Source organism: Onychostruthus taczanowskii, unplaced genomic scaffold (genome assembly GCF_017590055.1).
Source record: "Onychostruthus taczanowskii isolate IOZ18803 unplaced genomic scaffold, ASM1759005v1 scaffold210, whole genome shotgun sequence".
Taxonomy (NCBI): domain Eukaryota; kingdom Metazoa; phylum Chordata; class Aves; order Passeriformes; family Passeridae; genus Onychostruthus; species Onychostruthus taczanowskii.
The window spans coordinates 93,641-110,240 of NW_024499352.1; the positions used below are offsets into that span (position 1 = coordinate 93,641).

Sequence of the window (16,600 nt, forward strand, 5' to 3'; positions counted from 1 at the left end):
AAGACAGTGAGTGCTGATCCTTCTACCCACAGAGACCAACCCAGGATCCAGCTGAAATCATGGATGCTTCCTAGGGGCTCATGTCTCTTCATTTTAAGATACCTGGAAAAGTTGAAGAGTAAGTCCACTGGAATCCTAAGGGATGTCCAAATGCTGTATATGAGAAAGGAGATCAGGCTGGATGATGAAGTGGTTCCTTCCAGAAGAAATTCACATGGATATATTAATTTAAATACAGTAAGCGCCTCTAAGCCGGTGGTCTGAAACCATTTTCCAAAAACGCAACAGCATAAACAAAGAACTGTCCATAGGTGAAATACCTTCAATCATTCCCACTGGCAAACTTTGAAAATAGGAAAAGATGGGCTTTAAAATGTTTGGTTAAACCCCTCTGTTCTGCTGCCTTTGAAGCAGAGCTATGCATAGGAATCACTCACCTGCCAATCTCTCCTGCTGGAACACTTGCAGAGGGCAGATTTTGCTACTGGGAATGTATTTTCTTTCCTTCTGCCTTATATAAAACACTGGCAATGGCAGCTTTCCAGCTCACCTTTCTTCACCTCTTGAGAGAAACAGGGGTCACATTAAAATCCCAGAATGGGTTGGAAGGGACTTTGAAGTTCATCCCATTCCCCCCCCTGCCATGGCAGGGACACCTTCCACTGTCCCAGATTGCTCCAAGCCCCATCCAACCTGGCCTTGGACACTTCCAGGGATCCAGGGGCAGCCACAGCTTCTCTGGGCACCCTGTGCCAGGGCCTCCCCACTCTCACAGGGAAGGATTTCTTCCTGATATTCAATCTAATACTGCAGGATCCTGTCTCTGGGTAACTAATCGCTGGGAAGCAGTCTTGTAGCCTCAGTGGATTTTGCCTCTCTAACAAATTACCCTTTTAACTCAGAGACAGTATCTGCCTTGTTTTTTCACCAGGCCCCACATGCCCAAGCACAGCCCACTGCTGGCTCAGCCCTCACAGCGGGTGGGTGAAGGCATCTCACGGCCCAGCAGAGCCGTGATTACAGGCCTTTATCCTCACCCTAATAAAAGGTGCAAGGGCAGATGCCAATGACTCCAATCTGGCACCATCACTTGTGGAGCCTCCTGCCCATAAACACAGGGGAGGGTTCAGTTTGACCACATGCTGTCCCACATTCAGAGCACAAAGGTGTTCTCTCCTCCAGGCCAGCCGGCCCAAGGATTCCAGCAGCTCTCCAGCCTCCCCGCAGCCACGCACGGTCCCTGGGCTGGGTGGTGGTGTGCTCCCAGCCCTGTGTTCCCATGGCATGGAGAACATGAGCTCAGGTTTAAATTACACAGCAGGAAAGGGGTTAAAGTTTAAATAACTGTTTTGTATATGAATTAATGTATGTAGCTTTGAGCCAAAATATCTACCATTAATTTTTCCACCTATTTCAGGAGCAGTAAGATACACAAAGTAAAGTTTATTTTGGTACTTGGTATACTTCACTCTCATTAAAAATAAATTAATCAGCAAATTCCTACACAGCTCAGCCTTCTTTTACGTAAATACAAGCCAGCTGTAATGAATTACAAGGTGTTATTATCTCACACACACTGTATAATACTTCACACATAAGAGGTTTCTCTGCTTAGCTCAGCTTTCAACAAAAGCATCTTAAATAAACTGCAAGCAAGTTGTTTGGGCTGTAATGTTTTCACAGAGAAGGGATACACCTCACACAGAGAGAGGGGCTCTTTACATGCCTCATTTTATAACAAGTTAAACTGAGGAAGCTCATTCTGGAAAAAAAAAAAAGCCTTTTTATACACAGAAGGCTCTCTGAAAGAAGATTTAAAAAATCCCACAAGTCAGTGTTTGGGAGCCTCTATGCTGCATCCCACTGCTTTTTACATGGGGAAGGGATGGCAAATATTCTCCAACACACACACAAAGAAATCAACTTAAGAAGGAAGACTAGTCACAAACAGGCACAGTTTCACTTTCACCTGACTAAGGAGTCACAAATTAAGGATTAAATTCATAAATTAAGGATTATCACCTTCTACTTTTCCTTAATACTTTTATTAGGAATTAGTCCTGATTTTATAGGGCTTATTCTTATCAAAAGCACACATGGCACAGAAAACAAACACACAGCAATTTAACCCAGACTGACATTTATTATTGACTCAGATTTTGGACAGGAGAGAAATGAAAACTCTTTTTGCCACTGACCTGGAAACAGCCTGGTGAACCATCCACCCACACAGAGCACCTCAGCCTCTGCTGATCTCATCAGTGCAGCTCCTGCTCCCCTAATTACTGTGTTGGCACCATCTGCCTGCACAGCCATAGAAAGTTTTCACTGGTGTTGAAGGATCTTGCTAAAACGCCCTGGACCACTGCTTTGGCGGACGGAGGATGGCAGAGTCCTGTCACAGGGACACAACAGGGATGTTCTTTTCATAAATTCCTAGAGCACAATTCTACAAAGAATGTGGAAGTATCAGCAAGACAGACTGAACATCAGGTTCTGGGGCAGCTTCTAGTGCCAGCCCAGCCACAACTGGGGCTCTAATCTCCCTACGACAGCCAAAGTCATAGAGGATTGATGGGGACAGTGCATTATTCTTTGCATTCTCTTATCCTTGTGCAACAAAGTGGAGAGTTCCTAAAAGGGATTTTCACAGAAAACCCTACAGAATGTGTTAAAGCAATTCTTAACTCCACTAAAGCATTCCATCTTGGTATCAGGCATTTAAAATATAGACTTAATATCTAAATATGCAAAGTTCAGATTTACATTTACAACCATTCAGGGAGCAGAGGACACCACTGTGTCTCTGAGTAGCAGCTCTTTAAACAAGGCAAGGGACAGAAATGTCTTTTTGAGAGAACTCTATGTCATGTGAATACCTGGTTTCCTAAAGGCAGAAGGCAGCTCTGTCCATTTGTCAGCAAGGGCCACTTGGGTCCATAAAAAGGACAGAGGTTCTTAAAACAATGAGCATTTATTTGCAGGTGAAGTTTCGGGAGTACGGCTGTCCAGGAGGCTACCGAGGCACCACGGATGGGAGAGCTAATGAAATGTTTTCCTTCCAACAGCAAACTGTTCTTCCCAACCACACAGCCTCAGCCCAGTTCCATTGCAGGCATGCTTCCCAAGCTGTTCTGGCACGTGGATCTCAGAGTCCTTCATCGTTGTAAACGGGGGACAGGGGCTTGAGGATGCTGCGGGCGTTGCTCTCCACCAGCGGCCGCCAGCTCACCTCGCCTGTGAGCAGCAGGTCCTCCCCGCTCAGCGCATCCAGGTGCTGCACCTGCAATCACAGCAAGTCACTGCCACGTGCCCCACTGCCCAGGCAGCTCCCTCAGCAGCTACACAAACACCTCTTTCCAAAAAGCAAGCACAACAGGGACATTTCAGCCTACTCTGTCATTTGCGTGAGGTGGACCGAAAAAGGTCATTTCTGACTGCGAAGCGTCCTGAGAAGGCCAGGATAAGGATCTGCAGATCCTCTGGAGTCTCCTGCGTCACTGATGCCTCCTCTGAAGGTTTGGCAACAGGGCAAAGAGGAGCCACGCAAAGGTGCAGTGAGTCACTTCATCCTCCTGGTGGTTACTGCAGGGAACACTGCCCGGGCCAGAACCCCATGGAGGGCTCCCATCCTGCACACAACCGAGGTTTTAGCTACAGAAAAATGGCCTGACCAGCAGCGAACACCTGGGATTTATCACATCAAAGCACATGAGCTGGAAGAGGTGAATGTGCAATGAATGTTTATCCTCACAAAAGAAGAAATCCCTGAATGTTTTGGGTTGGAAGGGACCTTAAAGCCCATCCAGTCCCACGCCCTGCCATGGGCAGGAACAGTTTCCACTATCCCAGGGTGCTCCAAGCCCTGTCCAGCTTGGCCTTGAACACTTCTGGGATGGGGCATCCACAACCTCTCTGGGCAAGATATTTGGGATCTATTGTAATTTTAAGCTGTAATGTAAGCAATTTTTTTTTTTAAACCCTCTCATCATATAGCAGAGGGTCAACTTGCTGCCACTGGTCTCCCTAGATATGGGAAATGGAGGAAAAAAAAAGAAAAAAGTCCTTCAAGCATTTGTCAAAGACAACCCATGTCCATTAGTTCAGGAAGGCTGGGAGAGCTGACCAGGGGCACAGTACATGCTGTCCTGTCAGTGTGTTCTCCTCTGGCATCCACTAATAGTCATTGTTAAAGACAGGATCCACAAGAAACTGGGGACAACCTGGTACACAATGTTACTAGAAACAAAGGATAATTGGACAAGGAGTTTCTCAACAGGGGAATGAATGCACCCATAGCCACAGAGGGTCACACTGGAAAGCCACCGAAGCACAATGTCCCGTTCCTGACAGTCACCACCAGCAGCCTCCCCAGGAGGAGTTAAACACAGTACACAATGCTCTTTTCCTTGTTCACTTCCCCTCTCTCTCAAAATCTGTTCATTCACAGAGTTTGAGTCTGAAGTGGTTGTGGATTTAATAGCCCTGGGCAAACTTTTCTTCCATAAATCTTGCCAGTGACTTGGGAACTCACATGCAATTGTAGCATCCCCATCAACTGTGCCAGTGTTCTGTCCCCACATTCCTGTGTCCCTGAACGCCTTTCCGTGCTCACCTTTCACATGCCTTCAGGACTTCCTAGAGATGTCTCCCATTTTTTATCCAGTTCTTTTTTGGGCAGGGCATTCTACTCATTGCTAATAAAGGAGCAGTTTCACTGTCACCCTCAATGCTCTTCTCTGAGACTTCTTCAGTTAATGTTTTATCTGTTCTGATGGTCAGCACTCAAACCAGACACATTATGCCAGCTCACAATGGTACCAGACATATAAAACTGGCACCACAGCAGTGTTTTATCCTCTATTTCTTCCCTAGTAGTTCTGAGGATTTTACATTCTTTTAAACAACACAGAGTGCTGAACTGACATTTTTATAATAGAACTGTAATCTCAAGGCCTCATTCCTGTGTGGTAACAGTTCAGAGCTCACTGGTACAAATGTAAAGCTGGGAATGCTTTCCTCAAGTGCACCACTTGTCTGCAGGAATGACTGTCTGCACAGGATCTGTGCTCATTCCTCCCCAGTGTGCCACATTTTCCTGCCTAATCACTCTTTCCTATTCAGTTGCTGATTGCTTCAGACCTATCCTTTGCTTGAATATCCAGAAGTGCAACAAATTCCCCATCTGGCAAGAAATTATCCCAAATTACATACTTTTTATATGTGTTTGTCCCCAGCAAACTTTCCTCCAGCTTCACCACTGAGCATCAGCAACCTTCAGCATTTAATTAAGCCAGTCCCTCCCGAGAACTCTCTGGCATTCCCAAAGTGTCCTCAGTCCCTTAGGAAGCTCAGCCCTTTATTTCCCATTTTCTCAGACAGACACTTACATACTGTCTCTCCATAACTCTATCTGATCCTGAATATGGCATTGGAAACATTACAGAGAATGATGTTGTGAAAGTTCTGGTCTTCAATTTCCTGTTCAACACCTTCCACTTTTACTCAATAACCTCTCTCTCTCTTCTTTGGTGCCCACATGGACTTTATCCCATCAATAGTTCTTAGAGATCTGGTTCACAAACCTCCTCAGGACTGAGAGGTCAAACAACTAGTCAGTGCTGTCTCCTCCAGGTAATAACTGAAAGAATCAAAATAATTCTGGAAAACAAACCTGTTTGTTTCTTTTCCTCAAAGGTCACCAAGAGACTTTCAAGCTCTATGTACTATTTCACTATGAGGAGAACCCCAACTCTCTAACATTGACAACAATTCTGCAGCAAGTTGCAGCCTATTTCTGGCACATTTTGTCAAGCTCCTCCATAGAATAGGTCCAGAAATAGCTGAGCAGGATTGCTTTCAATATTCCATCAATTTCTCTGCAGCCATTTGTCATCAAACTGCAGTAATGATCTGCTCTCTCTAGTAAGCAGGGACAGGACCCAGGGAGTGGCTGGGTATCAGGGCAGGCTCAGGCTGGATATCAGAGAAAGGTTCTTCCCCAGAGGTGCTGGCACTGCCCAGGCTCCCCAGGGAATGGGCACAGCCCCGAGGCTGCCAGAGCTCCAGGAGCACTGGGACAGCGCTGCCAGGGGTGCCCAGGGTGGGGCTGTTGGGGGGTCTGTGCAAGGCTGGGCTGGGCTGGATGATCCTTGAGAGTCCCATCCAGCTCAGGCCATTCCATGACTCTATAATAAATATCATCCAGTTTTCAGATTTTTCCTTTCTTCTCCTTAAAAATGATCACTGAATGTGAAAATCAGGTTTATTTATGAGACGTGAGCTGCACAGGCAAGCAATAGGAGCAGGCACTGCCCGTCCTGAAGCAGAGGCTGAGGAGAGCGGGGCCGTACCTGTTTGCGCACGTACTCCACAAGCAGCTCCAGGTGCCGAGGGTCATCACAGTTCCTGTTAAAAAGGTTTCTCCAAAGAGCTGATGCCAGAACACGATCATCACACAAGATTCCCTAAAGGGAAGGACAGGGGGAGATTAAAAACTGCACATGAAGAAGGGCTGAACATGAGACATCCCCACTGGTGTACTTGGCCCCTGGCCACAGCACCTGTCCCAGAGCCCACAGCTGCCGTGGGCTCTGCACATGGAAAGGCAGCAACATCACTCTTTCCCAGAATGGAAAAACAGCCCTGGCCTTAAATTAATTTACAGAGCAGCCTGTAACCAATTTTCTGGCAAGTTAATTTGGAAAAAATCTGTGTCAGGTTATTCCTAATGTCGGAGTTGATAACTGCATTTCTATGTTATGAAATCTTTACCATAAAAATAGTGATCTTACAGAGAAGGCAGCACCACCTCATGGGAATGTGTGAAGCCTATGACACTTTAAAAAGAAAAATTAAAGGATATTTAATCCAATGCTTCAGAACTGTAGTCTGGAGTTTGCTATTTTTCTTTGCTTTTTTACTTTTCATTCTAAATGAGAGAGAAATCCTGCTCATCAAGAGCTATCTAGATTTTTACAGTTAAATCTAATATTAGCTTTGGTTTACACAAGAACCACATCCATTAATGCTTTTTGTCCAAATTCTCTGGAACTTTTATTGTCTTTTTAGATTATGTGATGTTGTCACCACAGGCTCATAACTCCTGTCTTCTGGTGACACTTTTACCAAAGGCAAAAGTCTTTAAAATATTCAGTTTAAAAAGTCAACACTTGTCTTTAATCAAAGCAAACATTTTGTTTCCAAAAAGATTGTCAACAAAGCACAAACAGACACATCCTGGCTATACTTAAAACTAGATGAAACCTTGCATGTGCAACACTGTCTGCAACTCCATGAGGCTACATTTACAATATAATAATAATGCAAACCACTGTGCAAAAAATAGTATCACAATGTGAATAAGAGCATCTGAAGAGCAACACTCACAAGAACAAAAAACCTAATGTAATTGTATTTTCCTCTTGAAGGTCCTGCACACACTTGTGCAGAGTGGTGCTTTTTCCTCCCTCTCTTATTAGGTACTGGCTATAAATATTCTCACATATAAATACTCTATAAATCCTCTCTTTGCTTTCAAAGTACAGCTGAGTAGTAGCAGGATTCACAGGGAAGAAATGACTTAGTGGTGGCCAGTAAGGGATGGTGAAGCAGCAGAAAGAACACCCCACCTTCCATGCCCATGGTTTAAATCCATATGCTCTGTCCAGTTTTCTTCTAAGAACTTTCATTCAAGGTTGCTTCCCTAACGTAATATTTCTCGAAAGAAATGGACAGTGAATGTTTTCTCCATGTGGACTATTCTGTGTTCAGGAATTAGATGGTCTGCTTGTACATTCCCTGAAAACAGCCTTCTTACCTCATCGTATCCAAACAGAGCTGCATAGAAATTTTCTACCATCCTTTTCAAGTCTTCCTTTAGAACAGTAGAGTTAATCTGAAAAACAAACCAGCAAACCTTCAGTACAGACTCTAAGGAAGAGGTGAAGAGAAAATATTCCCAGTTTCACTGTGAGTGGACAAAGAACCACCAGTGCCCCAGCCCACCTGACTGAGATTTGGCTGCAAGCAGGAGTCAGACACCCTGGAACCCCCCAGACACAGCTCCATTAATTCTGACACAGCTGAGGTCGGTGTTACTCAACTCACAACTGACAGGAACATCCCAGCCAACAGCTCTGCCACCAGCTGCAGGAGTGGAGAGAAAATGCTGCTGGGGGAGTGTGAAGCAAGGCTGCCCTTGCAGTGGCAGCACAGCCCAAGAGCATGGAGACCCCTCTGTAGTCAACTATTGAGCAGCTATTCCAGACCTTCATTCATCCATAGAAACTCAAAGGTTTTTCAACTTTTTTTGTCCCCAAAACACTGCAGGTATGGATGTGCTACAACAGTGGAAGTACTGGAATGCTAAAGACAAAGACACCACCCTGCCACTGCTCCTCCTGTACTGTCCAGACTGACTTTCAGCCAGCAAGAACATGAATTCTGCTTCTCCAGCATCTCTAGCTGCTCAGACTCACAAGTTTTTGACTATGATTAAACTTCTTTCAGAATCTGTGATGACACAGCAACTTCCCCCACACTCTAAGTGTGACTCAGTCCAAGTTCCACACTGACCTTTAACTAAATTTAGTAATTGCTTAAGTATTTGCCGGGTTGGCCTAAGCCATCCATTGGTGTGAGAACTGACCCCATGTCAGCTTAAAATGGGACTGGACCAACTGCTGGGTGCGGAGGGATGGCTGAAATGCCTCCTGTGCATCTCCCTCACCCACACTGTCTGTCCCTCTTGCCTCTACTCATTACCTCTGCCAACCAAGTGATGCAGTTCCTCTCCCAAGGGCCCAGCTACACTTTGGTAAAGCTTCTTCTTTGTACTTTGGACTCCCAAGAGGGATCCAAGAGACACAAGCATTTCTTTTCTACAGCTCTCACACGCTCCAGAAGTACAAAAGACAAGGCCCATAAGCCCTGCACAGCAGGAGGACACTCAGGTGTAACACTGCACTTTGCAGGATTTACACACAAGAAACACCAGCCCATCACACCCACCACCCTGGGAACCCCTTGTCCTGAATTCTCTCTCAGTATCCTTATGAGTATTCACCTTGGCAATTAAACAACAGCTTTTCTATCAAAATATGAGTTAGTTTCTATCAAGTGAACAAATTTCCAGTTCATACTCTCTTCCCTTAAACCACTGTCTTTTTTCATCTGTTGATTTTTATAGCAATGCGCATAGTGCAAACACAAGGAAAATTCCTTTTATGTCAGTTACTCATATTTTTCCATTAATACAAACTATTAAAATTCATGCAGATATTTTATAGGCTATCAAGATTTGGAGACTAGTTATTACTGAATGTTTAAAAAAAGAACTAAACATAAGAAATCAGAGGGTTAAATGATGACTGCAACTTCTGTAATGACTTAATTAAATTTTTATTGAGTACATAAACTATGATGTCATTTCTACCCAACCATGCTCAAACCTTCTATGCATGTCAGAGATCGTGGTTTTTCTCAATAGAACATACTTCTAAATAAGCTGCACTTCTACAGCTCTAATAAGGGGGAGCAGGTCTCATGTAACACACTCAATAAATTATCCTTCCATTTTAAACAAACAAATTCCATGAGTTATTATATATTTGCCACGCACTTTTTATGACATAATAAAAATGTTACCTCAAGGATTACTTAGCACATACTACAAATGTTACAGCAGGCAACTGCAAGGGGCAAAGAAAACAAATAGTCCCATTACAGAGACAAGTCCTGGACTATACATCCCTGGGGAAGCAGCTTTCCCTACTAAAACCAAGGAGCAGCAGCTTTAAGTTAGCAAGAAACAGACTGATGAAGGAGATAAGCAAGTTAAACAAACATGGCAATAAATATATCTTAAAAGACAGTTTCAGATAAAAAAATCTGAGTTAGGGGATGGAGCTGTATCTTATGCAATGAAATGATATTTAATGAAATATTGCAGTTTCTGAAGAACACAACTGGCATCAATCAAGTACAAACACTGAAAGAAAAAATCCTTCTTTATAAATCAAGAAAAATGAGCACATCCAAAGCAGTGTTTGCTGGAAGTGCTTCCTCTTTACAAGTTCCTACCACTGGCAAGTTTCAGGATCTGGTTGGTCATGATTCTGCTGACTCTTCCACAGTTTGTTATTAAGAAGAAAAACTGCTAGAGAATTCCAAGTGAGTAATTGCTAATAACAAGGAAAAAATCAGTAACATCTGGAGCTCTTCTTGGGACTTTGCCCCTTTGCCTTCCTTGGAGCAGCCCAGTGCAGAGCTGTTACTGGACAGATTTATGTGCTGAGTGACACAGGACTGTGTTAGTTCAAAACAAGGAACCCATTTTTGGTACACATCTCACCTTTACAAGACCTCTGAAACAAGGAAATGTACAGCTAACATGATCTCCCTGCTACAGGTCACAACTGTTCTCTGAAAGGCTCCATGGGCCTTTCCGTGGGAGCCTTTCTGTTCTGCCTGTGGGACAACTGCAGCAGGCAGCTGCTGGATTTTCCATGTCACAGTGAAGAAATCGTCTTCAGCCTCAGGGAGTTCATGCGCATCACCCAACAGCCACGTGCTGAGGGTGACTCTGCAGCAAAGTCTCACAGAAGGTTTTGTATTCGAAGATTTCTAGGAAAGTAAGAGCACAGTGCTCTCCTGTACTGCTGGACACATAGCAAAAGACCTAACATGTGGACATGGTATTTAAAGTGAATGCTGCTCTAGAATTAGTCCATGGCAGTGTCCTGTGAAGGACCAAGAGCTTCCTCTGGTAATGAATCTCCTCCTCCTCCTCCCCACTTGCTTTGGCTCATGGTGCAGAGTAGGATCAATGTGCACAGACTGGAAGGTAACAAATGACAGGACAAGACAAACAGCCTCAAGTTGATCCAGGAAAGGTTTAGATTGCACATGAGGGAAAAGAAACAACAGAAAGACTATTAAAACATTGGCACAGGCTGCCCAGGGCAGTCTCAGTCAAGTGCAGGCACCACCCCTGGTTCAAAAAATGTGTGGATGTGGCAGCTGAGGACAAGGTTTAATGGTGAACATGGAGGTAGTATTACACTGACAGATGGTGACTGCATGATCTGGATGGTGTTTCCCAATCTTAACAATTCCATGGGCTCTGATGTGCTCTGCCTGCTCAGAGCCATCAGCGCAGGGGCTGAGGTGCAGCCCATCCCCTCAGGACAGGGGATCCCTGTCAGTGTCACTGCACATCTGTGTCCTACCAGCACTGCCCCAGCTGGGATGGCCACGGCCTGCATTGCCTGAGAGCACTGCAACAGGAGTTTCTTTTTGCTTCAGCTTTTGCCAGCATGTGTTGCACCCTTAAGCTACTTTAACACATTAATCCTTCCATAGACTGTAAAGCCAGAAGGGGCACTTCTAACTGCCTCATACAAGCACTAGTCATTGAATTCCAGGCAGCAATTTCTCTCTTTAGGCTGTAAGTTATGCTTGAACTAGACTTTTTTATGAAGAGATTTCAGCCAGAAGAAATGATTAGATCATATAACCTGACCCTCTGCATATCACAGACCATTACATTTCACCGAGTTCCCCCTGTACTAAGCTCACTAAGTTGTGTTTGGCTAAAGCATATCACCCTCACAGTTGAACATGTGTATCTCATTTCATATTTGAATTTTCTGGCTTGGGTTTCCTCCCCCTCATTCTCATTATACCAATCCTGCTAGAATAAATAGCCTCTTCTGTACAATGTGTTTGCTCCTGTACCTGTACACGATGGATGTGCCAGCAGAGTCATCTCTTCAAACTAGGACTGGGCTCTTCCAGGTGCACTGTCACACCACACCAGCAGCACACTCCTGGAGTGGTCGAAGTTGCAACAGCAAAGCAGTGGTTTATGCTGATACAGTAAAAATTAATCCATCCCTTGTGCAAAACAAGTTCCACAGGTGTGAGTCCACTCTGGGGACTTCTGCAGCCCCACTGCCATAAACATCAGCCACTCTCACTGACACTTCTGACTGCTGGAGCAGGAATACCAGCAAAAGTTCCTGAAGGAGATACAGGACTGAACTTTCATGGTAAAAAATGCCACTCCACAAATATTTAGGGTTTTTTATGCCCCTTCTCTCAAGTTGCAATAGGACAGAATTACTTGTAATATGGTTTATGTTATTTATAAATAATATATAAGCACTTATAGTTATATATGGGATTTTTGAGTGTTTGCTCAAACCACTGTGTTAAAACACACTACATTAAATGGGCAAATGCAGCCCTTTTATTTCATCCTATAACATCACTACTGCTTGCAGGACAGTAGTTTTGACATGACTGAGACTATAGCAAGAATCAAAAAGATTAAATGAATAAAAAAGATTAGTAAGATTCCTGTAGCAAGGGGCCATAATGGCCAGTTCCATCAGGCACATACTTGCGAGATGACAGAGATATTGAAGAAATTATTTTTCCAATCTTCAATTTTTGAGCCTTTTATTAACTGCTCTGCTACTCTGTCTGCAAACCAGATCACTGCTTGTAATTAGCTACAGCTTGAGTGCTGTATGCTTTAAATATTAACTCTTCTGATAATTCTCTATTTTTTAAATTAGAAGTAATTTTGTAACACATCTCCATAATCATTAACTTCAGAAAATAATCTTTAAAGCCTTCTTCAATATTCAGTAATAACCTACTTCAACATTATTTTAACCTAGACAAAAGGTAAATGTTGGGTTGTAGCACAACCAGCTCCTGCCAAAATCTTCAATCCATAAAAACAACATGTTAATTGAAAAAGTTGTGTGTGCTGTACCTTCACAACAATTGTGCAATCATCAATAAGGCTCCTCAGAGCAAGTTTATTCCAAGAAATTTCAACACAGAAAAGCAAGTTATACAATATTATATACCTACATCTTTCAGCAAAAGCAGATGCTTACCCCTGCCTTTCTGCTACCCAGAAAATGAGGTTTGTTCCTATCTTGCAGTTTTTTAATTTGGAAGCTCTGCCATGGTAACAGTTACAGATGCAGAGGAGATCACTGTACAATCTGAACTGTATTCAATGGCTTATTCCAAATTCCTGCTTCTCTGCAGAATGTGGCTGGCAGAGCTCACTGACAACCTCTCAAGAGAAGGATCAGGGAAAAGAGGTCAAACTGCTGTGCTCTGTCAAGTTGTGCTGATTCCCTGTAAGGTGAGCAGTTGTCAAGGGATTTTCCTGTAATGCATCTTGCAAAACCTAGCTGCTAAAAGCCTAAGGCTAACCAATGCGTTTCTGAACACACCAGAATCAGGAATTCAGCCCAATAAACTGATAAAGGAAATTTCCAAACAAGTTTGAAAGAAGCACTTGGAGAAGACAGTAACAAAGGCAGATAAATCATTAAGGCAAATATGTGCCATGAGCACTCACAGAGTTCCTGTAAAGCTCCAGCTCCTCACTGAGACAAACCTCAGGGACTGTCAGAAAGTGTCACACACCAGGAACACTGACCAGACCAAGGGGGCACATACCAGGGTATCCTGCCTTCAACAGCAGCCAGAATCCCCGAGAAAAGGCCAGACCCTAGAAAAGCTGACATATGCTTCCTCCAAGGATTCTCCCAACCAATTTCAGCTAAGGATACTTCCCAACTCTTGCTATTTTGTTTAGAGAGTAACCTCCAAAAGGTCCCCATGTCCAGCAGCTTTGTCCAGGGAACTTTCTGCACTCACCATGTGCTTCAGCAAGAAGCACCCTGGTCTGCTACCCCTGAGGAGATCCATCTCCTCCTGTGGCTCCCCCCTGAAACTGGCTCCTGCTGTCTTCATCTGCTGCCCCAATCTTTCCACAGGATCAGGCAGTGAATACTCATTTCTCCATCACCTTCTCACAGCACTCAGGATTTTGAGAGTCAGAGAATGATCCCAGACTGGTGAGGGTTAGAAGAAGGGACCTTCAAGCCCATCCATTTCCACCTCCTGCCATGGCCAGGGACACCTTCCACCAGACCAGGTTGCTCCAAGCCCTGTCCACCCTGGCCTTGGACACTCCCAGTCCATCATATTGCAGGATATATGATCCACCCACAGAGAAAAGCATCTGATAACTTAATAAAAGTCAAGAGCAACAAAATTCCAGGGTTCATAAAGTAGTAAACTAAATGAAACATCTTAGCTAACATTACCAGGGCTGCAGAGACAGGAAAGGTGCCATCCATTCTGAAAAGTCTTTCAGCAGAAACAGATAAATACAAATTAGTAGAAAATATAGTAAATGAAAATAAAAATCACAGGTAATTGTGACCAGTGATATTCAATGCTGATAAAGGTACTTGTAGTAGGTGTTTAAAAAAATCCACAAAACCTTTAACAACATGCACACATTTGGCAGCTACAGTTTTGAAATGGATCTTTAAGAGAAAAAAATTAAGTTGAACAATTCCATAGTGAAGAAAAAGATACATAAATTTTAGGAATTATTATGAAAGGAATATAAACTAAAGGAGGAATCCTATTCTGAATAAATCCATAACATACTGCATATAAAATTGTGATACCTTTTAATCTCTGAACAAATCTAAAAGTAGTCGAAAACACACAGAAAAGACCATGATGATGTGATGACACATATCAGCAAACATTTAGGAAACTTTTCAGGATGAAGTGAGGAAGAACAGATGATGGAGAGGCAAAACCATGACTGGTATCAAGCAGATAAACAAGGAATTATTGTCCACTGCTTCTCATTAAAAAAAAAAATGTAGAAAAGAATCTAATGAAATGACCAAATAATATTTAAAAATACAGCTGTTTTCTCATGCAACACGTTTAGGTGGCAGAAGTCATTGCCACAGGGCATTAAAGAGCAAAGATTATGGAAGAAGTAACAAAGGGCTGCACGTTCCTGGAGGATTCCTGTCAGTAATTCCGAACTGGCGGTCCCAATGCAGTGCTCGGGTCACTCGTAAGTGAATGCCAGGAGAACGTACCAGAAGGAACTGACACACAGTTCTGTTTCTCATCCTTTATCCCAAACATCTCTGGTCATTGGCAGCCACAGCACACACTGGATCTTCACCTGACAGGAACAGGAGCTCTGAGCACGTTCAGCTTTGTCCATTTTTTGCTTTGCAGATATTGGCTGGTATCTCTCCTCTCTGGGTCTCTGTTCTCTCCTGCCCTGACTTCCAGCAGGACAGGCACAGCTCACTAGATGATCCTGGACACCAGACATCAGGTCACTTTGCTGACTTGGCAGGAATTTCACCTGAAAAGTGCTAGTGCTATTAAAAAAACCTGCTCCCTTACCATAGCCTTTAATACCCTCATGGGAAGAGGCTACATTTTATGTAGTAATATGAGCAAGAATGATCCTGCTTATAACCAAACAGGTCATCCTCCCCAGGGGAAAAATAGTTAAGAATAGAAAAAACTATTTCTTCTCCAGAACTGAGACCATGACAAGCTTCTGTTGGAGGGGAACAGCAAAGCACCCATCTCCTCTCCTAAAAAAAACTGTCAAAAAATGTTTATTTCATTTCAAATGGAATGACAACTGCTAGAGTCCACACAATTAGTCAGCAATTAACCAGCCTAATCCTTACTGCTAAAATCTTTATCCAGTAACAGAGGCCAGGATAAATGCAAATACTCACAATTACTATCCCCTTTTCAAATTCATTTCTGTATGCCTGGCAGACTGGCTGATTTGTGTTTGTTCCATCAGCCTCCCCACTCTCTCCTGGCAGGGCCCTGCTCATACGTGACCTGTTTGACATTCTCCCATCAGTTCCACATTTGGGTAAAATTCTAATTTGCAGTCACATTGCTTTCACCTTCTACCAATATTCTGCACCTTCTGGTTTCAATCATAAGCTGAGAAAAACCCGATTTCCCCAAGCATTCCTCCTCCCCAGGGCTTCAAACACACACAGGCCACAGAACAGTTAACAGTTAAATATTTTCTTGCCAATATTTTAAGAGTGCAGAAGGTTCCAAATTGCTGGTAAAATAAACAATGCCAGACTGTGAAAACTCCTGCCTGCCATATACTCTGATGTTAACAAGAGTTTCTTTATTACTGTAACCTTTCAGGAGAGAACAAAAATTATTTCTCTACCCTAGTTCTGCCCTCAAGTAAAAGGCAAAGGAGGAAAGTGAACCATGAAAAGGCTGCATGGTAAGATATTGTGAGTTTTCCATCTTCTGCACTTCATTCAGATTTGATACTGCTGTGAATAAATAAACTTCCAGAAGATCCTAAAAACATGGGCAAGGATTTTTCCTTACACAGTTTCCTGAATAACACAGATTAAACCTATATATGGGTTATCTTCCCTCCTGCAAGGACATAATAAAACAGGAAATACAAAAGGGTAAATTTAGGATGCTCTCAAGGAGACAAATTATTTTTAAGCTCTTGGTACCTGGCTTTGTCCTCTGGGGCTTTAGTCCTGTATTTCTACCAATTACAGGGGCTCTGACACTTTCCCACTTTAAAAAATGAAGTCTTCAAACAGCATCTCCAAACAGAATTGCTGCTACTCAGCATCAATGATACAAGTGACTCCAAAGCTCAGGGGACATTCCCTAAACCCCTGCTCACCCACATTGCTGCCTTCTGTTCCCTGCCAGATCCTTC

The 16,600-nt window shown here is 43.4% G+C and overlaps 1 protein-coding gene across 2 annotated transcripts in view; it reads right to left on the minus strand.

Annotated features, from left to right (window-relative positions):
- Window positions 1-2,123: 2,123 nt before the first annotated feature.
- Window positions 2,124-16,600, minus strand: part of LOC121335929 (ubiquinol-cytochrome-c reductase complex assembly factor 1) — a 46,664-nt gene continuing 32,187 nt past the window's right edge. Inside the window, exons 8-11 of one of the 2 annotated variants that reach the window (XR_005952670.1) lie at window positions 7,820-7,897; window positions 6,354-6,467; window positions 2,880-3,283; window positions 2,124-2,395 (exon numbers count right to left, since the gene is read on the minus strand). Coding sequence is in view for 1 of the 2 variants with exons in the window: in XM_041404513.1 (XP_041260447.1) it covers window positions 3,149-3,283; window positions 6,354-6,467; window positions 7,820-7,897 (327 nt within the window). In the remaining variant the exon portion in view is untranslated. Of the gene's footprint in view, window positions 3,284-6,353; window positions 6,468-7,819; window positions 7,898-16,600 lie in introns of both variants that reach the window. The other variant, XM_041404513.1, reaches the window with a different exon arrangement.